A 27658-nucleotide genomic window follows, 5' to 3' on the forward strand; every position below is an offset into this window, starting at 1 on the left:
AAAGATGGTCAGCGCTCCTGTAAAGGGAGGGGTCAGTGATCCTGTTAATAAAGCTAATAAGAGGTGAGAGAATGGATTTTAAAGATGGTCAGCGCTCCTGTAAAGGGAGGGGTCAGTGATCCTGTTAATAAAGCTAATAAGAGGTGAGAGAATGGATTTTAAAGATGGTCAGCGCTCCTTTAAAGGGAGGGGTCAGTGATCCTGTTAATAAAGCTAATAAGAGGTGAGAGAATGGATTTTAAAGATGGTCAGCGCTCCTTTAAAGGGAGGGGTCAGTGATCCTGTTAATAAAGCTAATAAGAGGTGAGAGAATGGATTTTAAAGATGGTCAGCGCTCCTTTAAAGGGAGGGGTCAGTGATCCTGTTAATAAAGCTAATAAGAGGTGAGAGAATGGATTTTAAAGATGGTCAGCGCTCCTTTAAAGGGAGGGGTCAGTGATCCTGTTAATAAAGCTAATAAGAGGTGAGAGAATGGATTTTAAAGATGGTCAGCGCTCCTTTAAAGGGAGGGGTCAGTGATCCTGTTAATAAAGCTAATAAGAGGTGAGAGAATGGATTTTAAAGATGGTCAGCGCTCCTTTAAAGGGAGGGGTCAGTGATCCTGTTAATAAAGCTAATAAGAGGTGAGAGAATGGATTTTAAAGATGGTCAGCGCTCCTTTAAAGGGAGGGGTCAGTGATCCTGTTAATAAAGCTAATAAGAGGTGAGAGAATGGATCGCATGCCAGGTAAGATTTCTAGTATTCTTTCGCTCCAGTCGTGTTGCCTGAACTCACCTGATAATAACGATAATCCCATCAAAGATATTGTAGGGGTTTCGAAGGTAGTTGAAGAAGCCGAACGCGGTGAGTTTCAGAATCATTTCCAGGGCGAACATGCTGGTGAAGACAATATTGCTGATCTCCAGGACGTTGGTCAACTCTTCCGGCTAAAATTGAAAAAAAAAGAAAAAAAAACAGCCCTTCGGTGAGATCATCCGCCCCCCGTCGCAAAAGGCAGCACGTCGCCATAGAGACGAGGACTGCGACGCAGACCATCGGCGTGGAACAAGAATTACAAAATTCATGACAACGAGAGAAGAGCTTCAACAGAGAGGTGCAATAATGCGACACGCAGACACACTGAAATTGAGAAATGTATTCAAAAACAAAATGATTACTTGAAAATAATTGAGATCTTTTATTTAACATCATGTCAATCAAAGAAACTGCAAAATGATATTGTAAAAAAAAATCTCTACCAGAAGCCATAACAGCAGTCCACTAGCATTTCATGTTAGATTTCTGAAATGTCACGTTTTTTTTCAATGTCAGTTTTTCGTTCAGTATCTGGAAAACTACAAAGCGCTGGGTGTGGAATTCAATATGTTAACAAGGGAACATTATTCAGCAGCTTTCACTGGACTCTATGAAGCTGAATCAGTTCATTCTATATAGAGGGGGTGCAATTCAATATGTTAACAAGGGAACATTATTCAGCAGCTTTCACTGGACTCTATGAAGCTGAGTTCATTCTATATAGAGGGGGTGCAATTCAATATGTTAACAAGGGAACATTATTCAGCAGCTTTCACTGGACTCTATGAAGCTGAATCAGTTCATTCTATATAGAGGGGGTGCAATTCAATATGTTAACAAGGGAACATTATTCAGCAGCTTTCACTGGACTCTATGAAGCTGAATCAGTTCATTCTATATAGAGGGGGTGCAATTCAATATGTTAACAAGGGAACATTATTCAGCAGCTTTCACTGGACTCTATGAAGCTGAATCAGTTCATTCTATATAGAGGGGGTGCAATTCAATATGTTAACAAGGGAACATTATTCAGCAGCTTTCACTGGACTCTATGAAGCTGAATCAGTTCATTCTATATAGAGGGGGTGCAATTCAATATGTTAACAAGGGAACATTATTCAGCAGCTTTCACTGGACTCTATGAAGCTGAATCAGTTCATTCTATATAGAGGGGGTGCAATTCAATATGTTAACAAGGGAACATTATTCAGCAGCTTTCACTGGACTCTATGAAGCTGAATCAGTTCATTCTATATAGAGGGGGTGCAATTCAATATGTTAACAAGGGAACATTATTCAGCAGCTTTCACTGGACTCTATGAAGCTGAATCAGTTCATTCTATATAGAGGGGGTGCAATTCAATATGTTAACAAGGGAACATTATTCAGCAGCTTTCACTGGACTCTATGAAGCTGAATCAGTTCATTCTATATAGAGGGTGATGCTGCTAAACTTTTGCCCGCAGCTGTACATGATGTATCGTAATAGAGGTCTGTATCGCTTGTGATACGAGACCCACAGCGTAAAGAACTACAGCTCCCAGCATGCCTCACCATTGCCGCGGGCGCAGAGGCATGCTGGGAGCCATAGTCCCAGCCAGCAAGTTCATTCTACAAGGAGATGAGGCTGAACTGTTGCCCACAGCTGTACATGACAGACAGATTTATGAACGGACAGACTACTTTACCATAGCAATGCAGTCACAGAGAAAAAACGAAAACAGGTAGATGCCAGTTTAAAATTCTCCGCGCTACCCCTTTCTTAAATGAGGGCGTAGTGGCGCTCTGGGATCTTCACAGTTAACCGTTCACAGAAGAGCGAAACGCTTTTTCAGATGAGAAGGGGCCTGTCTGTTTCAATTGAGATCTGGACAGTGTCCTTTCTTAATATAGTCTCTCCCTCCCTCCCTCTGAATCGATGGGGCTTTCGGCACTAGCTACTGTGTGGGAGGAGAGTTTCAATTTGCAGGGGAGAGAGAAGACAAATTTATTATTGGGATCACTGAGCCTCTGCTGCCAGCGCTTACAGGAAATCCCAAAAGAAACGCTAAGTGAAACGGAATAAATTCAACGGAAAACGTTTCCACTAGAAGTCTCTCTGTGTCTCTTCCACTCCCTCCCTCTTCTCTAACTCTCTCTCCGCTCATCTCCCTCTCTCGCTCCGAATTCCCTCCCCCTCTCTAATCACCTGTCTCACTCCCTCTCATCTCTCGTTCCCTCTCTACCTGTCTCTCCTCCCCTCTCTCCGAATTCCCTCCACCTCTCTCCCTCTCTCCATTCCCTCTCCCTCTCTCTGAATTCCCTCTCTCTCCCCCCTCTCAATGCCCTCTTCCCCGGTGCTCCAGTTCAATGAAGAGCCCCTTCACTCTCCACACAGCTCTCCTGTGAATCAGAAGCCGCAGTGATCAGAAATTCAATTCCACTCGAAGAAGAGCGGCATCGACAGAGCTGTGATTGCACTTAATGAGAAGCTTACTCACAGCCAGCAGTCAGAGGCTGCTCACAGTGAAAACAAACAGCCTTCATTAACAACACTTCTTACACAGAGGCAACACTAGCACGAGAACAGGGCAGCTGCAATGGGGTGAGGCTGGTAGAATGGGACCACAGTGTGCTCACTATACCCTCAATGATCTTCAATGAGAGACAGGCAGACAGCGGCACTGCAATGGCTCTGTATTACACTACAGTGGTAGCACAAGTATAGGGCAGCTGCAGTGCCCGGCTCTGCATGCAATTTAATGTGAAGCGCTTTGATTAGACAGGGGAGTCCTGAGACGTCTCATCCAGGGAAACCATAGCGAAGACATCAGGACTGATGCGTCCTCCAGATCTCTTCAGCTACAAAGATCATTCTTAATGAGCAGAGCCAAGGGTCGTTAAGAACATTCTGATTTATCTCGGCTCCCTAATCAGCGAGTTGAGGGTTTCTGTAACAGCTTATTAATTACAGATGTGTTTAATCTTACAAAAGGTTACAATCAGCAGCACTGTCAATAGCACAGCATGGGACTGATTCACCTGCTATAGCACTGTCAATAGCACAGCATGGGACTGATTCACCTGCTATAGCACTGTCAATAGCATAGCACAGCTATAGGGCACAGCATGATTCACCTGCTATAGCACTGTCAATAGCACAGCATGGGACTGATTCACCTGCTATAGCACTGTCAATAGCACAGCATGGGACTGATTCACCTGCTATAGCACTGTCAATAGAGCACTGTCAATAGCACAGCATGGGACTGATTCACCTGCTATAGCACTGTCAATAGCACAGCATGGGCCTGATTCACCTGCTATAGCACTGTCAATAGCACAGCATGGGCACAGCATGGGACTGATTCACCTGCTATAGCACTGTCAATAGCACAGCATGGGACTGATTCACCTGCTATAGCACTGTCAATAGCACAGCATGGGACTGATTCACCTGCTATAGCACTGTCAATAGCACAGCATGGGACTGATTCACCTGCTATAGCACTGTCAATAGCACAGCATGGGACTGATTCACCTGCCTGCACTGTCAATAGCACAGCATGGGGCTGATTCACCTGCCATAGCACTGTCAATAGCACAGCATGGGGCTGATTCACCTGCTATAGCACTGTCAATAGCACAGCATGGGACTGATTCACCTGCTATAGCACTGTCAATAGCACAGCATGGGACTGATTCACCTGCTATAGCACTGTCAATAGCACAGCATGGGACTGATTCACCTGCTATAGCACTGTCAATAGCACAGCATGGGACTGATTCACCTGCTATAGCACTGTCAATAGCACAGCATGGGACTGATTCACCTGCTATAGCACTGTCAATAGCACAGCATGGGACTGATTCACCTGCTATAGCACTGTCAATAGCACAGCATGGGACTGATTCACCTGCTATAGCACTGTCAATAGCACAGCATGGGAACTGATTCACCTGCTATAGCACTGTCAATAGCACAGCATGGGACTGATTCACCTGCTATAGCACTGTCAATAGCACAGCATGGGACTGATTCACCTGCTGCACTGTCAATAGCACAGCACTGATTCACCTGCTATAGCACTGTCAATACTGCACAGCATGGGACTGATTCACCTGCTATAGCACTGTCAATAGCACAGCATGGGACTGATTCACCTGCTATAGCACTGTCAGCATAGCACTATAGCATGGGACTGATTCACCTGCTATAGCACTGTCAATAGCACAGCATGGGACTGATTCACCTGCTATAGCACTGTCTAGCACAGCATGGGACTGATTCACCTGCTATAGCACTGTCAATAGCACAGCATGGGCTGATTCACCTGCTATAGCACTGTCAATAGCACAGCATGGGACTGATTCACCTGCTATAGCACTGTCAATAGCACAGCATGGGACTGATTCACCTGCTATAGCACTGTCAATAGCACAGCATGGGACTGATTCACCTGCTATAGCACTGTCAATAGCACAGCATGGGACTGATTCACCTGCTATAGCACTGTCAATAGCACAGCAGCACAGCATAGCACTGTCAATAGCACAGCATGGGACTGATTCACCTGCTATAGCACTGTCAATAGCACAGCATGGGACTGATTCACCTGCTATAGCACTGTCAATAGCACAGCATGGGACTGATTCACCTGCTATACACTGTCAATAGCACAGCACTGTCAATAGCACACCATGCTATAGCACTGTCAATAGCACAGCATGGGGCTGATTCACCTGCTATAGCACTGTCAATAGCACAGCATGGGACTGATTCACCTGCTATAGCACTGTCAATAGCACAGCTGGGACTGATTCACCTGCTATAGCACTGTCAATAGCACAGCATGGGACTGATTCACCTGCTATAGCACTGTCAATAGCACAGCATGGGACTGATTCACCTGCTATAGCACTGTCAATAGCACAGCATGGGACTGATTCACCTGCTATAGCACTGTCAATAGCACAGCATGGGACTGATTCACCTGCTATAACACTGTCAATAGCACAGCATGGGGCTGATTCACTGCTCTAGCACTGTCAATAGCACAGCATGATGATTCAATTGCTGCATCAGCACGATAAAAAGTACTAATATAAGTGATACGATTCTCCTGATGCTCCAATAGAAGGGATTCGTCTGTTCTGATGCTCAGTGTATTATGCATCGTCCCTCGCTCTCTTGTCAATCGCTTCATGACGGTGCTCCGCTATGAAAGGCGCTGTATACGATACAGACTGACTGGCCACTGTGATGTGACTGTGACTCTCACCTGCTCGTGGTGTTCGATTCCCATGCTGATGGTGTTGATGAGAATAGCCATCATGATCCCTCGGTTGAAGTATTTGCTCTCCACGATGGCTCGGAGCTTCGCCCTCACTTCGTCCCAGAGTTCCTTGCACAGGGCGCATCCTTTTCCCTCCTTCCTCTCCTTCCCCACCCTGGGCTCCCCAGATTGGCCGCTCTCCCCGCCCGAGTGTTCCGCAGCCTCGCTCTCGCTCCCGCCCCCCTGCCGGTCGCCCTCCCCCACCGCGATCTGGAGGCTGGCGGAGCAGTGGGGGCAGTTGCCGGGGTCGGAGGTCATCGTCAGGGCAATGGGAGCCGCGTCGGCCTGGGGGGTGCGGTCCAGCTGGCAGTGGAGCGGGCAGAGCGTGTCTGGAAATGAGGAGAGAGAGAGAGAACTACACTTACCAGGATAAAGCGGTAAACTACATCTCCCAGCATGCACTGTTGTTAATAATACTTGTTAATAAAGTTTGTTTGGAGGGACATTTTTTTTTTCCCCACAGCCCTCTCAGCTGTTTTGTTGCGATTGTTGCTAGGCGGTTCCAAATAAACACAGCGAGTCTAAAGCCCTGTTCACACTTTTATCAGTTTGTTACAGTATGGAATAGAACCACTACGAAACTTTCTGTCCTGACTCACTTTTCAATACTGGTACAGTCCTGATACAGCTGCGCTATTCCTGTCCACATAATCAAGTATGTTTAAAACCAACAGTGTTCCGGTTCTGAACGTTGCGCACGCCTCGTTGTTTCAAACCCGATAGCAACCGTTTCTAAGCAAGTGAGTTTCAGTGACGAAGGCGCTAAAAGGCTTTGTTAAAACGAGCAGAGGAATCAAAAATCTCCCAGCTTGCACTGCTGTTATTTCAGTAATAACTACAATAAGGATTTCTTTGGACTGACACCGAAAACTCCAGTGGGAAAAAAAAAAACTCAATTTCCCAGCAAGCACCTGTCCGTTTAAAAAAAATCAATCCGCCGTACCGGGCTGCTTCTCGTTGCCGTCGACGCCCACTCTGTTGCGTCTCCGCCTCCTGTGGGCGGGCTGGGGGTCGCCTCCTCTGAGAGCAGAGTACAGCCAGGCGGTCCTGCGTTTGGTTTTGCGCAGGATGTGGCACACGTATTGGAAGATGGCTTCATAGCAGTCGCTGGGCTCCGCGAAGCTCGCCACCGTGCTGGAGGACAGGCACAGCGCCCGCTGCTCCTCCATCAGCTGGTGCTCCCGCTGCTTCGTCTCCGAGAACTGCGTGGCGATCACAACCAGGCACAGGTTGATCATGAAGAAAGAGCCGACCTGAGGAGAGACGCACACAGAGAGACACGCACACATACACAGGCATACACACACGCACGCACACAGACAGAATATTTGTATGAGGAAGCATTGTAAAGAGATGGGACCACAGCATTCTCCCAGCCTCACCCCATTGCAGCTGCCCTATACTTGTGCTACCATTGTAGTGTAATACAGAGCCATTGCAGTGCCGCTGTCTGCCTGTCTCTCATTGAAGATCATTGAGGGTATAGTGAGCACACTGTGGTCCCATTCTACCAGCCTCACCCCATTGCAGCTGCCCTATACTTGTGCTACCATTGTAGTGTAATACAGAGCCATTGCAGTGCCGCTGTCTGCCTGTCTCTCATTGAAGATCATTGAGGGTATAGTGAGCACACTGTGGTCCCATTCTACCAGCCTCACCCCATTGCAGCTGCCCTATACTTGTGCTACCATTGTAGTGTAATACAGAGCCATTGCAGTGCCGCTGTCTGCCTGTCTCTCATTGAAGATCATTGAGGGTATAGTGAGCACACTGTGGTCCCATTCTACCAGCCTCACCCCATTGCAGCTGCCCTATCATTATTAAACGGCACTAGATCGCACCAGTCAGATGGCAGTTTGCCTGCGCTGTGCGCTGAGGGTTATTACTGAATTATACACAGAGAGTGAATTAAGCCGTCACCTTCAATGTCCTTCTGACAGCTCGAACGCTTTTGTTCCTTGAGAACAAATGAACTCTGGTTCCCAGACTGGAATTCTCTGCAAACTATCTGAGCCTCGCTTTGCTGTCTTCCACTATTAAACCCTGGCGTAGGAAAGCGCTTGCGGTTGACACAGTAATTAATGTGTCTTCCCTGTCCTGTATTACACTACAATGGTAGCTGCAATGGGGTGAGGCTGGTAGAATGGGACCCCAGTGTGCTCACTATACCCTCAATGATCTTCAATGAGAGACAGGCAGACAGCGGCACTGCAATGGTTCTGTATTACACTACAATGGTAGCACAAGTATAGGGCAGCTGCAATGGGGTGAGGCTGGTAGAATGGGACCACAGTGTGCTCACTATACCCTCAATGATCTTCAATGAGAGACAGGCAGACAGCGGCACTGCAATGGCTCTGTATTACACTACAATGGTAGCACAAGTATAGGGCAGCTGCAATGGGGTGAGGCTGGTAGAATGGGACCCCAGTGTGCTCACTATACCCTCAATGATCTTCAATGAGAGACAGGCAGACAGCGACACTGCAATGGTTCTGTGTTACTCTATAATGGAAGTTGCATTTGAAGCGTAGTATAAAGATTACTTACGATGATCAGCAGGATGAAGTAGATGAAATTGTAGAAGGAGTGCGCGTCCATCACATAGTACATGATCTCCACCCAGCCTTCCAGCGTGATCACCTGCAAACAACGCCAACCCAGTGTGAATCAGCCAGCCTGGGCAGAGGGGCTGGGGCTGGGATTAGAGCTAGGGTTAGGGTTGGGGTTGGGGTTAGAGCTAGGGTTAGGGTTAGGGTTGGGGTTAGTGTTGGGTTAGGGTTGGGATTAGATCGGTTTCAAAGTCTTCCACATTAAGCCCTGATTGCACCCATGCATAACGACCCTGTAACATCGTGCAGGCCCACGTGCGTGTACTCAGCAGCTCCACTGGCAAGCGCACAAGACCGGGAGACTCTTCCCGCACAGTGCCCCCCGCAGGCTGCCCTGTACCTGGAAGATGACGATCCAGGCGTAGCCGATGTTGTCGAAGTTGATGGCTCCCTTGTGTGGGTTTGTGTCGCCGGTCCTGCACTGGGTGTAGTACTGGTTCCAGTTCACGCAGCCCAGTGAGGCGCTGGAGTTGCCGAGGAGCTCCGGGCCTCCGAGAGCCAGCAGATGCAGGTAGTCGTCTTTGTCCAGACAGCACTCCTTCCCCTCCTCTCTCCTCCCAGGCACGTCCCCGCAGGACATGATGCCGTTATCTGCGGCCAGGGAGCAGATGAAAGGCGTCTCGTCCTCTTCGTCGGGCTGGTAGTATGAGGAAGACAGGGAGATGCCATTGGATCTGTGAGGGGGGGGGGGGGGAGAGTAACGAGGGGTTAGTTTTGATACACCCGTACCGTGACAGCCACAGTCCCTCCTCAGCTCCACTGGAGCCACACTGCTTCCCTCCCAGTCCCTCCTCAGCTCCGCTAGAGCCACACTGCTTCCCTCCCAGTCCCTCCTCAGCTCCACTAGAGCCACACTGCTTCCCTCCCAGTCCCTCCTCAGCTCCGCTAGAGCCACACTGCTTCCCTCCCAGTCCCTCCTCAGCTCCGCTAGAGCCACACTGCTTCCCTCCCAGTCCCTCCTCAGCTCCGCTAGAGCCACACTGCTTCCCTCCCAGTCCCTCCTCAGCTCCGCTAGAGCCACACTGCTTCCCTCCCAGTCCCTCCTCAGCTCCGCTAGAGCCACACTGCTTCCCTCCCAGTCCCTCCTCAGCTCCACTAGAGCCACACTGCTCCCTCCCAGTCCCTCCTCAGCTCCACTAGAGCCACACTGCTTCCCTCCCAGTCCCTCCTGAGCTCCGCTCTGCTTCCCTCCTAGAGCCACACTGCTTCCCTCCCAGTCCCTCCTCAGCTCTGCTAGAGCCACACTGCTTCCCTCACATCCATTTCTAAAAATTCTAGCCGTTTTTAATTCAATGATTTGATTGGAGAATCAGGCATTTGCGCCCCCGAGTGTCACAACCAATCGGCTCAGGAGGTTGCTTAGCGCTCCGTTTCCCTGGCGACGGATTATCAATGCCTAGATCCTGTGTTTATCTCTCTCTCTCTCTCTCTCTCTCTCTCTCTGTCGTGTTCGGTGTGAATCTATTCTAGTTTTGTGTTATCTTAATTCTCCAGTTGTCACATGGAATCTTTAGATTTAAGAATCTTAGCGATAACTGCGTGTTGCGTCTATTTCTCTCTCTCTCTCTCTCTCTGTTAGTTGTCGGGGTGAATCTATTCTAGTTTGTGTTTATCTTAAGTCCAGGTGTCAATGGAAATCTAAATTAGAATCGCTATTGACGCACAAACGCAGATCACAGCTAGAACTGCTGGAATATAAAGAGCACTCAATTATCTTTTGTTATTTAGTTATAAAGAACTGTCAGGGAGGGAGGGAAGCAGTGTGGCTCTAGCGGAGCTGAGGAGGGACTGGGAGGGAAGCAGTGTGGCTCTAGCGGAGCTGAGGAGGGACTGGGAGGGAAGCAGTGTGGCTCTAGCGGAGCTGAGGAGGGACTGGGAGGGAAGCAGCGTGGCTCTAGCGGAGCTGAGGAGGGACTGGGAGGGAAGCAGTGTGGCTCTAGCGGAGCTGAGGAGGGACTGGGAGGGAAGCAGTGTGGCTCTAGCGGAGCTGAGGAGGGACTGGGAGGGAAGCAGTGTGGCTCTAGCGGAGCTGAGGAGGCTCTAGCGGAGCTGAGGTGGAACTGGGAGGGAAGCAGTGTGGCTCTAGCGGAGCTGAGGAGGGACTGGGAGGGAAGCAGTGTGGCTCTAGCGGAGCTGAGGAGGGACTGGGAGGGAAGCAGTGTGGCTCTAGCGGAGCTGAGGAGGGACTGGGAGGGAAGTTGTCTTGTAAGAAACAGCGGTTCCTCAGTAATCCAGCCCACAGCTGCACTCCAATGATGCCAAAAATAAAAAAGACAAAGAAGCAGAGGAGCAGGACGTTGCCCAGCATGGGGAGAGTGTCGAGTAGAAGATTCACAAGAATCCGCATACCTGAGAGAGAGAAAGAGAGAGAGAGAGAGAGAGAGAGAGAGAGAGAGAGAGAGAGAGAGAGAGAGAGAGAGAGAGAGAGAGAGAGAGAGAGGCTTATAAGCACAGCACATTATCTCAGGCTTGTAGAATGGGACCACAGTGTGTTCACTATACCCTCAATGATCTTCAATGAGAGACAGACAGACAGCGGCACTGCAATGGCTCTGTATTTCACTACAATGGTAGCACAAGTATAGGGCAGCTGCAATGGGGCGAGGCTGGTAGAATAGGACCACAGTGTCCAGGATTCAGATCACGATCCTGGAAATGAAGCTGCGCTCAGCAGCCCTTGACACTGATTAGCTGTTCTTGCTCAGTTCAGATCGCGATGCTCGAAGGTGCCTCTTGTTCGTCCCCTTTTGTTCAAAGCAATTTCCAGAACAGTGCCTCTGTCGTTGGCCTCAGACCACAGATGAATTGCTTTTACTTTGAGATTAATAGGAGCAACGTTTCCTTTCCTGTATCGGCTGATCCAGGCAAGCGATCTCGGGTCACGATAAAAACACGTCCTTTCACTGTGTATCAGGAATCACATTATCAGAGCCCCGAGAGGCAGGAGGGCTGAGTATCTCTGTCTTACATTACAGACTCTTCAATCTCGACTATTGATCGATTAATCACCCGGTCTGTTCAGAGAGTCATCACAGCTCTTTGCTCGTGACGTGAAATTGTATTGAAAGAGAATGGATTGTAAAGTATTGCTCCCATGCTGTGCTGGATATTCTGTCTCTCCTCTGCCAGTCTGGTTCAGCTTCATTGGAAATGGTGGCTATGTTCAGCCCTGGGCATGTTTCAAATGTCAGTATAGAATCGAGAGCTGCATAATGGGATTCCTCCACGCCAACTCACATCCTTCAAATGAGCCTGGAGCAAACTGGAGCGCTGAGCATCTTTAAAATCCATTCTCTCAGCTCTTATTACCTATATTAACAGTATCACTGACCCCTCCCTTTAAAGGAGCGCTGACCATCTTTAAAATCCATTCTCTCACCTCTTATTAGCTTTATTAACAGGATCACTGGCCCCTCCCTTTAAAGGAGCGCTGACCATCTTTAAAATCCATTCTCTCACCTCTTATTAGCTTTATTAACAGGATCACTGACCCCTCCCTTTAAAGGAGCGCTGACCATCTTTAAAATCCATTCTCTCACCTCTTATTAGCTTTATTAACAGGATCACTGGCCCCTCCCTTTAAAGGAGCGCTGACCATCTTTAAAATCCATTCTCTCACCTCTTATTAGCTTTATTAACAGGATCACTGGCCCCTCCCTTTAAAGGAGCGCTGACCATCTTTAAAATCCATTCTCTCACCTCTTATTAGCTTTATTAACAGTATCACTGGCCCCTCCCTTTACAGGAGCGCTGACCATCTTTAAAATCCATTCTCTCACCTCTTATTAGCTTTATTAACAGTATCACTGGCCCCTGCCTTTACAGGAGCGCTGACCATCTTTAAAATCCATTCTCTTCTTGTCTGAAGTGTTTAGCATTGCTGTGGCAGTGGAGACAGCAAATCCTCACCCCCAGCCCACTGCAGTGTCTGAAATACAGGGCTTGAGCTCATCTCCAAGCATTGCTTATGAACACCAATCTGACAGCTGCAGTGAAACGCATTGGAGTAGCAATAGAATTGCATGCTGGCTTATTGATGTGATGATCTGCAGAGGCACTGCAATGGCTCTGTATTACACTACAAATGGTAGCACAAGTATAGGGCAGCTGCAATGGGGTGAGGCTGGTAGAATGGGACCACAGTGTGCTCACTATACCCTCAATGATCTTCAATGAGAGACAGGCAGACAGCGGCACTGCAATGGCTCTGTATTACACTACAATGGTAGCACAAGTATAGGGCAGCTGCAATGGGGTGAGGCTGGTAGAATGGGACCACAGTGTGCTCACTATACCCTCAATGATCTTCAATGAGAGACAGGCAGACAGCGGCACTGCAATGGCTCTGTATTACACTACAATGGTAGCACAAGTATAGGGCAGCTGCAATGGGGTGAGGCTGGTAGAATGGGACCACAGTGTGCTCACTATACCCTCAATGATCTTCAATGAGAGACAGGCAGACAGCGGCACTGCAATGGCTCTGTATTACACTACAATGGTAGCACAAGTATAGGGCAGCTGCAATGGGGTGAGGCTGGTAGAATGGGACCACAGTGTGCTCACTATACCCTCAATGATCTTCAATGAGAGACAGGCAGACAGCGGCACTGCAATGGCTCTGTATTACACTACAATGGTAGCACAAGTATAGGGCAGCTGCAATGGGGTGAGGCTGGTAGAATGGGACCCCAGTGTGCTCACTATACCCTCAATGCTCTTCAGTGTAACCCTGTGTGAGAGTCACTAACCCTTTACTAGACTAGCTCTGTGAAACAATATAAGTGCCGCTCTTTAATAACTATTGATCTGCTGTTGTTTCTCACAGTCCTGACAGATTTATCACCCAGCTTTTACAAAGCAGCCCTGCAAGGTACAGTGATGCTGGCTTCAGGCAGTCCAAGGAGAGAGTTCTCCTCTTTCACTTCTCCCTCCCCCCATTCCTTTCCCCTCCCCCTTTTCAATCCTTCCATTCTAAGTTCGCCACAGTAAAGCTGTATTGCCATTTTATAGTTTCCCCCTATGGTTATACCAGGTGTTTACAATGCTTCCCTATGCTTTACCAGACCTCTCTGTGCTTTACAATGCTTCCCTATGCTTTACCAGACCTCTCTGTGCTTTACAATGCTTCCCTATGCTTTACCAGACCTCTCTGTGCTTTACAATGCTTCCCTGTGCTTTACCAGACCTCTCTGTGCTTTACAATGCTTCCCTGTGCTTTACCAGACCTCTCTGTGCTTTACAATGCTTCCCTGTGCTTTACCAGACCTCTCTGTGCTTTACAATGCTTCCCTATGCTTTACCAGACCTCTCTGTGCTTTACAATGCTTCCCTATGCTTTACCAGACCTCTCTGTGCTTTACAATGCTTCCCTATGCTTTACCAGACCTCTCTGTGCTTTACAATGCTTCCCTATGCTTTAGTCCCTGTGCTGGATTAGACTTTGCTGTGCTTTTACAAAGGGACACGTCAATAACAGGTAACATATAGACAGAATACACATTGTACTGTATAATTTATCTTTCCTCTGCTAAGTATTTTTCCTCGTTCCTTTTTCTCCTCACACTTTAGCTAAAGAAGAGTTAACTCAGGGTTCAAATTGAATTATAGAGACCCTATCTCATTCTCTTCATTGTGTTGGGAATGTCGGACAGGTTTTTCGTTTTTTTTTGTAATTTGGTCATTTTTAAAACCCTTCAGAACGACAACGTAGTGAAAATTCACACACACAAAAAAACCGTATCGCTCATTAGAAGCATTTCATTGTAAAAAAAAAACAAAAATCAAAATAAAATCGAATTTACAAATGAAATCAGGCAGCTTACTAGGCACCCTGTTGATGGCTTTGAGCGGCCGGAGGACCCGGACGGTCCTGATTGCTGATAGGTTGATGTTCTGCAGGTCCAGGGAATACTCCACCATCCTGTCAAAAACAATGAAGGCATCCAGTTATGACACATCTGAGAAAGATTTCAGGGTCGTTTCTGTCTACACGTGTTGTTCTGCCTGAAAGAAATTTCTCCCTGATAGAATTTCACTGCAGCATTTTTGCACAATAGTTTTCACAATAGCCTCACCCCATTGCAGCTGCCCTATACTTGTGCTACCATTGTAGTGTAATACAGAGCCATTGCAGTGCCGCTGTCTGCCTGTCTCTCATTGAAGATCATTGAGGGTATAGTGAGCACACTGGGGTCCCATTCTACCAGCCTCACCCCATTGCAGCTGCCCTATACTTGTGCTACCATTGTAGTGTAATACAGAGCCATTGCAGTGTCTGTGTGTGCCTGTCTCTCATTGAAGATCATTGAGGGTATAGTGAGAGATGGGAATGGGACGGAACACGTCAAAACTTTTTATAGGACTGAGACATGCCTGTCTCCAAAGACCACGGGTACTGTCGTACACTAGCCCCATTTACAGAGTCATTATGTCTGTTCTCGGTGACCAACGTCATTGACCGGTTCTCTACAGTCACGACAATCTTCCCTGCTTCTACCAGCCTCACCCCATTGCAGCTGCCCTATACTTGTGCTACCATTGTAGTGTAATACAGAGCCATTGCAGTGCTGCTGTCTGTCTCTCTCTCATTGAGGGCTATTCACTGATAGAAAGTGAGTGTTTTTTCAATAAAGGAAAACTGATGGTTTTATCTCTGTGGCTTGAGTGAAATCCTGGCTCTTTTCTGTGGCTGGTAATCCTGGTGTTGAGGAGAAAGGGATAAGGAGCTGAGAGAGAGGTGTTGAGGGCTAATCTGGGGCTGTGCTCAGAGATAGCTGAACCCCCTCCTCCTCTCTGAGCTCCTGGAGAGAGAGAGAGAGAGAGAGAGAGAGAGAGAGAGAGAGAGAGAGAATGGGACCACAATGTGCTCACTATACCCTCAATGATCTTCAATGAGAGACAGACAGACAGCAGCACTGCAATGGCTCTGTAATACTGTTTTACTGCTTCATGCTTTCCAAGAGATTCAGCCTGCAGTATTTTGCTTCTAGCAGATGGGAGTCCTCAGAAGACAGCGTCGAGTTTCATTTCGTATTCACCCTCCCAGCTGTCAGCTTCAATGTCTCTTTAATTTTAATTGCAAATGTTCTGCTTTTCTTTTCAGTCCCTCATAACTGTCATTCAGATAAGGGGAGGAATACCAAAGAGACACCAGCTAACCTTTACAGTACATTAGACACTAAGAGAGACTCTTCTAGTGGAAACGCTTGCCATTGAATTCACACTGAAGACACTGAGAGAGACTTCTAGTGGAAACGTTTGCCATTGAATTCACACTGAAGACACTGAGAGAGACTTCTAGTGGAAACGTTTGCCATTGAATTCACACTGAAGACACTGAGAGAGACTTCTAGTGGAAACGTTTGCCATTGAATTCACACTGAAGACACTGAGAGAGACTTCTAGTGGAAACGTTTGCCATTGAATTCACACTGAAGACACTGAGAGAGACTTCTAGTGGAAACGTTTGCCATTGAATTCACACTGAAGACACTGAGAGAGACTTCTAGTGGAAACGTTTGCCATTGAATTCACACTGAAGACACTGAGAGAGACTTCTAGTGGAAACGTTTGCCATTGAATTCACACTGAAGACACTGAGAGAGACTTCTAGTGGAAACGTTTGCCATTGAATTCACACTGAAGACACTGAGAGAGACTTCTAGTGGAAACGTTTGCCATTGAATTCACACTGAAGACGCTGAGAGAGACTTCTAGTGGAAACGTTTGCCATTGAATTCACACTGAAGACGCTGAGAGAGACTTCTAGTGGAAACGTTTGCCGTTGAATTTTAATACATACCCAGCCATTACAATGAAAAAATCCAGTCTGTTCCACGTGTCTCCCAGGTAACACTTTTTTCCAAATATTCCTAAAGCCAACATCTTCACCACCATCTCAACAGCAAAGAAGATATAGATAAATGCATCAAAGGCCTAGAGAGAGAGAGAGAGAGAGAGAGAGAGAGAGAGAGTTTGTTAGTGATAATAAGAGGTAATGGATTTTAAAGATGGTCAGCGCTCCTTTAAAGGGAGGGGCCAGTGATCCTGTTAATAAAGCTAATAAGAGGTGAGAGAATGGATTTTAAAGATGGTCAGCGCTCCTTTAAAGGGAGGGGTCAGTGATCCTGTTAATAAAGCTAATAAGAGGTGAGAGAATGGATTTTAAAGATGGTCAGCGCTCCTTTAAAGGGAGGGGTCAGTGATCCTGTTAATAAAGCTAATAAGAGGTGAAAGAATGGATTTTAAAGATGGTCAGCGTTCCTTTGAAGTGCAGTGACGGTGTTAATAAAGCTAATAAGAAGGATGGCTTTGAGCACACTGCGTTTCCCCTCATCCCTGCATGTCGAAGTCTTCGCTCAGAGAAGCGCGTGTGTGTGAGTGTGTGTTTGTGATCAGCCCTTTCCCTCTTGCAGATGGAGCCTGGCTGTCGCTGTGAGGTTTCTCTCCCAGGAGAGTCGCGGGTCGGTTGAAATGTCGTGGTCAGAATAACTGAGCGTGGAGCGAAGCTGCTTGCTAATTCCTGTCTGATCCGGGGAGCTGGCCCCGACCACAGTGACTGTGTGACAGAGGTGGGGGCTAAACACGCTGCAAACGAGACTGGAGGGGACCAAATGTATTATATATATATAGAGAACAGAGAGAGAGAGAGAGATTTAAACAAAAGCATTTTCAGGATACTTTCGCACAAACCATCCTTCTTCAGCTTTGTGTGCAATAAACTAGTTTCCAAGAATTCTGTGGGTGATGTCATGATTATGTCAGCACAGAATGTTCATTCCAAGAGGTTCCAAAGCTCCTGGATTGAAGACAGCTGAAAGACACACACACACACACACACACACACACTCTCATTCATGTCTAGTAAAAGGCCAGGCTGTGCATTGCTATGAGAGCTGCATTTTCTTTACCTGCAGTATTTGGCAGCGTTGTGAAGAGCAGTCGATGTTTTCACAGGGCTGATACATCCCCAGAGTCACGCAGTTCAGCAGGATCACCATCATACTGACACGCTCAAACCACGTGCGAAAAGAGTCAAGGAAGAAGGGACTGCAGTGCGGCACAGTAAAATACAATACAGCACAGTGCAATACAATACAATACAGCACAGTAAAATACAATACAGTACAGTGCACTACAGCACAGTAAAATACAACTTCTTCCTTACACAAGCTTCTCTTCCTAAATGCACAGCAAAGTGTGATAAAGCACAGTGAAAGTTAAACCATAGGTAAGCATTATAAAGCACAGAGAGGGCTGGTAAAGCATAGGGAAGCATTGTAAAGAACAGAGAGGCCTGGTAAAGCACAGGGAAGCATTGTAAAGCACAAAGAGGTCTGGTAAAGCATGAGGAAGTATTGTACAGCATTGTAAAGAGGTATGGCAGGTGAATCAGACCCATGCTGTGCTATTGACAGTGCTATAGCAGGTGAATCAGTCCCACGCTGTGCTATTGACAGTGCTATAGCAGGTGAATCAGTCCCACGCTGTGCTATTGACAGTGCTATAGCAGGTGAATCAGTCCCACGCTGTGCTATTGACAGTGCTATAGCAGGTGAATCAGTCCCACGCTGTGCTATTGACAGTGCTATAGCAGGTGAATCAGTCCCATGCTGTGCTATTGACAGTGCTATAGCAGGTGAATCAGTCCCATGCTGTGCTATTGACAGTGCTATAGCAGGTGAATCAGTCCCACGCTGTGCTATTGACAGTGCTATAGCAGGTGAATCAGTCCCACGCTGTGCTATTGACAGTGCTATAGCAGGTGAATCAGTCCCATGCTGTGCTATTGACAGTGCTATAGCAGGTGAATCAGCCCCATGCTGTGCTATTGACAGTGCTATAGCAGGTGAATCAGTCCCATGCTGTGCTATTGACAGTGCTATAGCAGGTGAATCAGTCCCATGCTGTGCTATTGACAGCGCTGTGGCAGGAGTTTACAGGACACAAAGATGTTTCATGAGTTCACTCTCATATATCAGTCCACAAAGGCTGCTGAACAGTTACTGTAATAAATCTGATTAAGACAGATTGAAGGTGGTGACAGGTTTCCTGTGAGGTTCACAATGACATCAAATAAAAGCCCAGCGTAATTAAATCTGCGCTCCGCGGGGGCTGAGCTGTGCCTCGATCGAGGGCTGCAGAATGCTGTACAACTGAGAAGTGTATAATAGAGCACTAGACCCTGATATGGATGAGATCCAGCCCTCTGAAATGTCTTTATAATATACAGCACTAGACCCTGATATGGATGAGATACAGCCCTCTGAAATGTCTTTATAATATACAGCACTAGACCCTGATATTGATGAGATCCAGCCCTCTGAAATGTCTTTATAATATACAGCACTAGACCCTGATATGGATGAGATACAGCCCTCTGAAATGTCTTTATAATATACAGCACTAGACCCTGATATGGATGAGATCCAGCCCTCTGAAATGTCTTTATAATATACAGCACTAGACCCTGATATTGATGAGATCCAGCCCTCTGAAATGTCTTTATAATATACAGCACTAGACCCTGATATTGATGTGATACAGCCCTCTGAAATGTCTTTATAATATACAGCACTAGACCCTGATATTGATGCGATCCAGCCCTCTGAAATGTCTTTGTTTCAGATGGAAATGACGTCACCTGAAATTAGCTGCAATGTTTAATTCTCTTGTTCGACTGTGTTTTGTGAATCTAGTGCAGGGGGGCTGTTGTTTGAGATACCAGCAGTTTTTCACCCACTCAGGCTCAGCAAGCCCACTCATGACAAAGCCATTCGCACCTTTCAATGGCAGAGTGGAGCTCTGCACCCCTCAGATAATATTCTATACTGACAGCGTGGTTCATAACAGTACAGTATTGCATTAGAATCACACAGCATTGTCTAGTATTGTAATTGTAACGTATCAGCCTTTTATTGTATCAATATTTTTAATTGTTAAGTTTTTGCCAAATGGCTTTTTATCTTTAGGTATGGTATTTTAGTTTCCAGTACAGATTGTCTTTTCGGCAGCAGTAATTCCTTGGCAGCGCGCCCCGGAGTTAATTTCCCTCAATCGAGGGCACAGGAATATTTAATTACAGCAAGGCAGCTGAAAGAATTAAGACAAATCTCCCGGCTGCGAGCGGTTAACCTTTTCAAGAATGGAAAAGCCAGCGAGGCTAAGTGAAATCCATTCGCTGCCCGAAAAATCATTTCCTTTCTTTACAACGCGTTTCTCCTGGCGACGCTCTCTTTGCGAATCTTTCAAGGGCACAGGATCGCCAATTGTTTTATTATTTTCTCCCAATTTGGCATATCCAGTTTAGGCTCTGTTCGCCGCTGCCACCCCCCGCGTGGACTCGGGAGCGGTGAAGACGATGCACGCTTGTGCTGTCAGCCGCGCGCTTCTTTACACTCTGCGGACTCGCTGTGCAGCCGCCTTAGAGCTACAGTGTTGGAGGACAGCTCTGGACAGCTTACAGGCAGGCGCCAGACCACAGGGGGGCGCTGGTGAGCCGAGAACACCATGGCCGACCTAAGCCCCCCACCACCACCACCACCAGGGCGGCGCTCTGCCAACTGCACGCCACCACCTGGGAGCTCCCGGTCGGCAGTGGCCTGGACTCGAACCGGCGACCTCCAGGCTACAGGAGGCATCCTGCGCACCACACGGGAGCCCTCATGACTGTATTGTTTTATTTATTTTTTAGACATCTTGACCGCTTTGTATTCACTTTTAAATTGCAGCGTTCCCTGGCTGTTTCTCCTGCAGCTCCCAGGGGGCCTCTCGTGTGTTTGTCAGAACTACATTTCCCATCAGCTCACTGGTGAAATCCATCTCCGCTACAGACCAGGAGGATGACGGGAAATGTAGTTCTGAAAGGTCCACGCAGGTCCGTGTGAAGCCATCTTGAAAGGCAGCGGAATGCAATATAAAAGTTTTAAAATAGAAGCGGGGTCGTTTTTTTTTAATTGACGATGGGAAGTTTCTGAAGCCCCGTCGGCAAACGCGTTGCAATCTGAAACGGCAGCAAAAGCCCCAACATTTGGTTCAACAAGCATTTCGGAAACTGTAAAATCAGAGGCAATCTCGTGGAATAGATTGCTGAAATAAAGAGGCAGTTTGTTAAGCGGCCCTTTAAACCCGATTCCAGGGAAAGTCTTGCATTATCACGTTTTAAACTAGAGTACAACGAGGCACAGTGATGTTCTAAAGGAGTACTCTGAAGAAACCAGTCTACAAATCCTGCTCAACACTGTATCAATCTTCAGCGACTTTTTACTAGCAGTTACATAAGATATAACACCAGTTTCTCAGCGAAGACGATGCGAGTTATAAGAGTGAACCAGACATCACAAAACAGAAGGAGGACAGACAGGCTAAGACCAGACCAGAGTTATGAAACGCGAACAGCTTATTTGTCCCGACTTTTTGCGCTGCGAAGGCCCGAGAAAGACGCACGCCCGCACGCAGCGCGATGTCGACCACCCCGTTACCATGGCGACCGCTAGGCACCGTCTTCCGCGACTCTCGCTCGGCCGACAACAAATCGCCCCGCCACGCGGCATTTCCTTTATGCTTCGGGACAGATAAGGAATATATTTGTCGTCTGAAATATTCTTTCAGTTTTTTTTTTTTCCTGCCATCCTTCGGGCTCTTGTGAGGCTGTATGTGACAACTAATCTTCCATGTCTCTTTCTCAGGGGAGCCTGTGGTTGAACTGAAACATTGGCGGCATTTCTAGGTTTTTAACAGCTGGTAATTGTTTATATTCAAATCCGTCATTTCTTCTTGCCTGACGTCACTGTCCCCTCTCTCTTTAAATCTGCGTTCATTCTAATTCACCTTAGTTTAATATATGCTTCTGAATGCAGTGCTGGCTCTGAGGATCAGCCTGGACTTGACCGCCCCAGCAGCGAGCACGACTTTCGAATGAATTTGGTTTATTTATTAATTGGAGTTAATTAGCTCGTTCTTTTCTGTTGAGTCCCGCTCTGTTCAGGCTAGTATCTCTCCGTTTACTTTTCTTCTCTAGGTCGGCGTTGTCTAATATTTTAGCTGCTCTGATATTACAAACTTTCCATCGTTCATCTCCTTGACTGGTGACGTGCTGTACTGTCGGCTCATTCATTTTTCTATGGCTAATGAAAGGCGTTTCTGAATTCTTCTATGTAAAAGTTGTTCCAGTCTCGCCAACATATTTGATTTCATCCCATTTCCCCGGGCTATTCCATAAACAGCACTGCTATTGTTACAGTAGGAATTAATTAATATATATATTGCAGCTGCCCTATACTTGTGCTACCATTGTAGTGTAATACAGAGCCATTGCAGTGCCGCTGTCTGCCTGTCTCTCATTGAAGATCATTGAGGGTATAGTGAGCACACTGGGGTCCCGTTCTCCCAGCCTCAGTGTAGGGTTGCTACAGGAGAAGCTAGTGAGCTGGGTTTGGTGGTGAAGGGTTAAGGTAGTGAGTTTGCTTGTTGACAGCGCAGGGCTCAGCAAGGCGCAGTCGACTGCAATTACAATGCTGGAGAGGGAGGGGGCAGTTAATCTGCCCACACAGACTGTCTTCCAGAGAAGAATCTCAGCAAGCAAGGTACATCTGAGAGGGAGCTGGAAATAGAAGCGGCATTTCTAATTATAATCTCTGCTCTGCAAACGCTGTCAGAGACACACACTCGAGCACACACACACGCACAGAGAGACAAACACACACATAGAGACACACACTGACAGACACACACACACACTGTCTAGTGATCTCAAACTACAGTTCCAATGTGATTCAATCCAGTCTAGTCTAGTGATCTCAAACTGCAGTTCCAATGTAATTCAGTGATCTCAAACTGCAGTTTGAATGCAACTCAGTCCAGTCTAGTCTAGTGATCTTACCCCACTGCCTTCCACACTGCAGCCCAGCGCTTTCTTTATCTAACCACTGAGCTCCTCAAACCCCACTGCCTTCCACACTGCAGCCCAGCGCTTTCTTTATCTAACCACTGAGCTCCTCAAACCCCACTGCCTTCCACACTGCAGCCCAGCGCTTTCTTTATCAAACCACTGAGCTCCTCAAACCCCACTGCCTTCCACACTGCAGCCCAGCGCTTTCTTTATCTAACCACTGAGCTCCTCAAACCCACTGCCTTCCACACTGCAGCCCAGCGCTTTCTTTATCAAACCACTGAGCTCCTCAAACCCACTGCCTTCCACACTGCAGCCCAGCGCTTTCTTTATCTAACCACTGAGCTCCTCAATACCCACTGCCTTCCACACTGCAGCCCAGCGCTTGCTTTCTCTTTCCTGTTTTATAGCTGGGACTCTCTGTGCCTGACACAGAAAAAGAACAGCGCTCACTCATCCTTCTTTATCAGACTCAACCCTGACCTCCTGCTGTGACGGCTGCTTTATATCCTTCAGCTGTGGGCTCCGTCTCTCTGACCCCCACAGTGTGCAAAGTTAGAGCTCACACACACACAATCTATCACCTGGGACTCCCGCTGTCCAGCTCTGCAGCAACCACTGCCTGCAGGAAAACAATGCTTCCCTATGATTTACCAGACCTCTGTGCTTTACAATGCTTCCCTGTGCTTTACCAGACCTCTGTGCTTTACAATGCTTCCCTGTGCTTTACCAGACTTCTCTGTGCTTTACAATGCTTCCCTGTGCTTTACCAGACCTCTCCGTGCTTTATTACACTGTGCTGTGCTTTTACTGCATTTATAAGGGCTAGTTTAGCATGGTTTGTTTTTTTTAATGCTCTCTTTCTTTCTTGTAGCAGATTTCAGCATGCCTGTGCTGTGCTGTGTGAGAGGGCACGGTCCCTATTTTAGCGAGAGTCCTCACCCCCTTCCCATCGGCACAGGAAGGCGAAGGCTGGCAATGCGACGGGCGATGGCAGAGAGTTTTATGCAGCTGGCATCTGTCACACACAGGAAGCACAGAGGGGGAGTGCCGGCCCGCTCCTCATCAAGCTGCCGCAGTCTAATCCAATGTGAGGGACGCCACAGAGCGTCAAGAAGGAGCAGGATCTACCGAGGGAACCGAGAAAAAACTAAAACTCCTCCCAAAGACTTCTAGCACAAACGCGTGCCATTGAATTCACACTGAAGACACAGAGAGACTTCTAGTGGCAAAGTTTGCCATTGAATTTACATTAAAAGCACTGAGAGAGACTTCTAGTGTGTGACTCAGTATCTCAGCGTGTGTGTGTGTGTCTTTGTGCCTCAGTGTGTGCGTTTGTGTGTGCGTGTGCCTCAGTATGTGTGTCTCGGTATGTCAGTGTGTGTGTGTGTGTGTGTCTCTGAGTTGCCCTGGTAGTGCAGGCTCTCTCTCAGTTTGACTTGCTCAGTGACAGCTCGGAGCTCAGAGCTGCCCAATGCTGACAGGACCCTCCCTGCTAATTGGATAAGGGTCTGAAACCCACACCTGCTCTCCTCTCCCTCGCTCTCCCAGACACAACACAGGGCAGCACAGCAGGGTCACCGGAAACCACCTCACACCTAATACTAACCCTAACCCTACCTCACACACACACACACACACAGAGAACTGAAGACACTGAGAAAGACTGCTAGCGGAAACGTTTGCCACAAGACAATACTAGTCTTTTCTTTAACCTTTGAGACAGACCTATACAGTGGATTAACATAAAAACGAAAATATGGAATTATTTTGTCAGCTACAAATTGATAAAAAAGAAGCTATAACAGACACACACAGTTTAGAGTCTTCTACAGGACGACAGTTTCATTTCAATGATAAAAGAACAAGGCGACTGGGCTTTGCCTAGCTCTTGAAACGGCACACAAAACCAACATCCAAACACAAAATAAAAACACTTCAAATTAGACGAGGATGTGCCCAGCAGTAAAGAGACACGCCGAGCTCTACTCTGTGGAGATCAAACGCCATCGTGAATATTCATCTGCTACGCTATAGATAACGTGCCAGTACAACCTGTATTCACAAATACACTCGCCTCTACCAAATGAAGAGGCAATCAAATTGATTTTCAATTTAATAGCAATAGCCACATTATCTCTGGGGAAAGCAGTAAACGTTGAGAAGGGGGCTGGTTCATTATCTTCTCTGTGCTTTACTGCACTGGGCTGTGCTTTTACCAGAGACAGAATGGCCTGCCACAGCTTTGAGAAGGAGGCTAGATGTTATTATTTTGCAGTCTGCTTCTCTGGTTCAGCCCCCCTGGTCTGGCTCTCTGTACCCTGTTTGATGCTGTGCTGCATATTTCATGAGAGGCCGTTTGACTGCACCCTGAAGGCACAGCGAGACTCAATAGACCTCACCTGTGTGATCAAACAACACCTGTCAACGCTTCAACGCCAGGTCTCTTTTAAAGCAGAGATAACAAAGACTTTCCATACTTCAGTGTATCATATTATATATATATATATATATATATATATATATATATTATATATATATATATATATATATATATATATATATATATATATACACACACACACACACACACACACACACACATACATACACACACATATACATACATAGCTGCTAATAAGAGGTAGTGGATTTTAAAGATGGTCAGCACTCCTTTAAAGGGAGGGGCCAGTGATCCTGTTAATAAAGCTAATAAGAGGTAAAGGATTTGAAAGAGGGTCAGCGCTGCACTGAATATTCAGATTGGTGCTGATAGTTTTTTCTGTCATCTCTTTGTGTTGATCTTCGCTCCGCGATCGTCTTTACAGTTTATTATTATTTATTTGGCAGAGTTGCTGTGCAGGGTATTACCGTTGCCATGGTGACAGCATTCTAATTTGGATCTGCTGCGTAGCCCCCGGTAACAACAGGTGCACCCTGGGAAACGAGAGAGCTACTAGTGGGAGAACCCCGAGGGAGAGAAAGAAAGCAAGCGCTGGGCTGCAGTGTGGAAGGCAGTGGGGTTTGAGGAGCTCAGTGGTTAGATAAAGAAAGCGCTGGGCTGCAGTGTGGAAGGCAGTGGGTTTGAGGAGCTCAGTGGTTAGATAAAGAAAGCGCTGGGCTGCAGTGTGGAAGGCAGTGGGTTTGAGGAGCAGTGTCAGTGGTTAGAGCTCAGTGGTTAAGAAAGCGCTGGGCTGCAGTGTGGAAGGCAGTGGGTTTGAGGAGCTCAGTGGTTAGATAAAGAAAGCGCTGGGCTGCAGTGTGGAAGGCAGTGGGTTTGAGGAGCTCAGTGGTTAGATAAAGAAAGCGCTGGGCTGCAGTGTGGAAGGCAGTGGGGTTTGAGGAGCTCAGTGGTTAGATAAAGAAAGCGCTGGGCTGCAGTGTGGAAGGCAGTGGGGTTTGAGGAGCTCAGTGGTTTGATAAAGAAAGCGCTGGGCTGCAGTGTGGAAGGCAGTGGGTTTGAGGAGCTCAGTGGTTAGATAAAGAAAGCGCTGGGCTGCAGTGTGGAAGGCAGTGGGTTTGAGGAGCTCAGTGGTTAGATAAAGAAAGCGCTGGGCTGCAGTGTGGAAGGCAGTGGGTTTGAGGAGCTCAGTGGTTAGATAAAGAAAGCGCTGGGCTGCAGTGTGGAAGGCAGTGGGTTTGAGGAGCTCAGTGGTTAGATAAAGAAAGCGCTGGGCTGCAGTGTGGAAGGCAGTGGGTTTGAGGAGCTCAGTGGTTAGATAAAGAAAGCGCTGGGCTGCAGTGTGGAAGGCAGTGGGTTTGAGGAGCTCAGTGGTTTGATAAAGAAAGCGCTGGGCTGCAGTGCGGAAGGCAGTGGGCTTTGAGGAGATCAGTGGTTAGATAAAGAAAACGTTTGATTTTTAAAATGAGAAATTCGCTTTGAAATCTCTGCCTGCCGCAGGCTTATTAAATACAGCCGGCTCTGCGAATCCACAGCATACACGATATGGATTAGGATCTCAATGGGAAATACATTATCCAGGGTATAGCTGGTGAAGGCATGCAGGCTTATATCTATAGAAGCACCAGCCACAGTTTCCAACCAGTTTTCATCCCTTTTCTCATGATGTTATTATCACTGCCTGTCACTGGCTTGCTTTTCAGTTATAAAAGACATGCACTTCAAAGAGGGTTAACAGCCCTTTATAACACAGTGTAACAATTTTTTTTTTTTTTTTTTTGTTCCTGGGTAGTAAGTGTTATTTCCTAATTGCTTATGCCTCAAAAGTATAGAAAATGGCTATTATTCCCCACAAACTTTGCTTTTGTGACCAGGACAGTGATATTTCAAAATATCACTATTTCCAATGGGAAAACGGGCAAATGTGTGTCTTTTCGTTCACATAAAGTCAGAAAAACACAACATATGAATCCAAATTAACATGCATTTATACTAAAGTAATACAAAAATGACTACAAAAGATTTAGAAGTGAGCAGTTTTTCGAGATTTACGATTATACTGTATTTACAGTATACGTGACGCAGTCTCAAACCCCATCCACAGGGGGCGCTGCGGGGTAGCTGGAAGGGGCGAGGGCAGGTCACTCTGCACAGCCTCACACCATCCACACGGAACTGCAAACGTTTTCACTGAACGTTTCACTTCATATTCTAAACTAATATATAGAGACACACACACACACACACACACACAATTGAATATATATATCTATTACGTATAATACGGGATATAGTGTTATATATATATATATACATACACACACACATTGCAGCTGCCCTATACTTGTGCTACCATTGTAGTGTAATACAGAGCCATTGCAGTGCCGCTGTCTGCCTGTCTCTCATTGAAGATCATTGAGGGTATAGTGAGCACACTGTGGTCCCATTCTACCAGCCTCACCCCATTGCAGCTGCCCTATACTTGTGCTACCATTGTAGTGTAATACAGAGCCATTGCAGTGCCGCTGTCTGCCTGTCTCTCATTGAAGATCATTGAGGGTATAGTGAGCACACTGGGGTCCCATTCTACCAGCCTCACCCCATTGCAGCTGCCCTATACTTGTGCTACCGTTGCCTGCCTGT

The 27658-nt window shown here is 47.0% G+C and overlaps 1 protein-coding gene across 1 annotated transcript in view; it reads right to left on the reverse strand.

Annotated features, from left to right (window-relative positions):
- Positions 1–17742, reverse strand: part of cacna1ia (calcium voltage-gated channel subunit alpha1 Ia) — a 37298-nt gene extending 19556 nt beyond the window's left edge. Inside the window, exons 1-9 of the mRNA XM_041237954.1 lie at positions 17636–17742; positions 16528–16661; positions 14549–14646; positions 10895–11072; positions 9064–9397; positions 8662–8754; positions 7055–7364; positions 6058–6440; positions 776–927 (exon numbers count right to left, since the gene is read on the reverse strand). Coding sequence (XP_041093888.1) covers positions 776–927; positions 6058–6440; positions 7055–7364; positions 8662–8754; positions 9064–9397; positions 10895–11072; positions 14549–14646; positions 16528–16661; positions 17636–17728 — 1775 coding nt within the window. The 5' untranslated portion in view covers positions 17729–17742. The remainder of the gene's footprint in view (positions 1–775; positions 928–6057; positions 6441–7054; positions 7365–8661; positions 8755–9063; positions 9398–10894; positions 11073–14548; positions 14647–16527; positions 16662–17635) is intronic.
- Positions 17743–27658: the final 9916 nt, after the last annotated feature.

Source organism: Polyodon spathula, chromosome 46, assembly GCF_017654505.1.
Source record: "Polyodon spathula isolate WHYD16114869_AA chromosome 46, ASM1765450v1, whole genome shotgun sequence".
In the NCBI taxonomy this organism is placed as follows: domain Eukaryota; kingdom Metazoa; phylum Chordata; class Actinopteri; order Acipenseriformes; family Polyodontidae; genus Polyodon; species Polyodon spathula.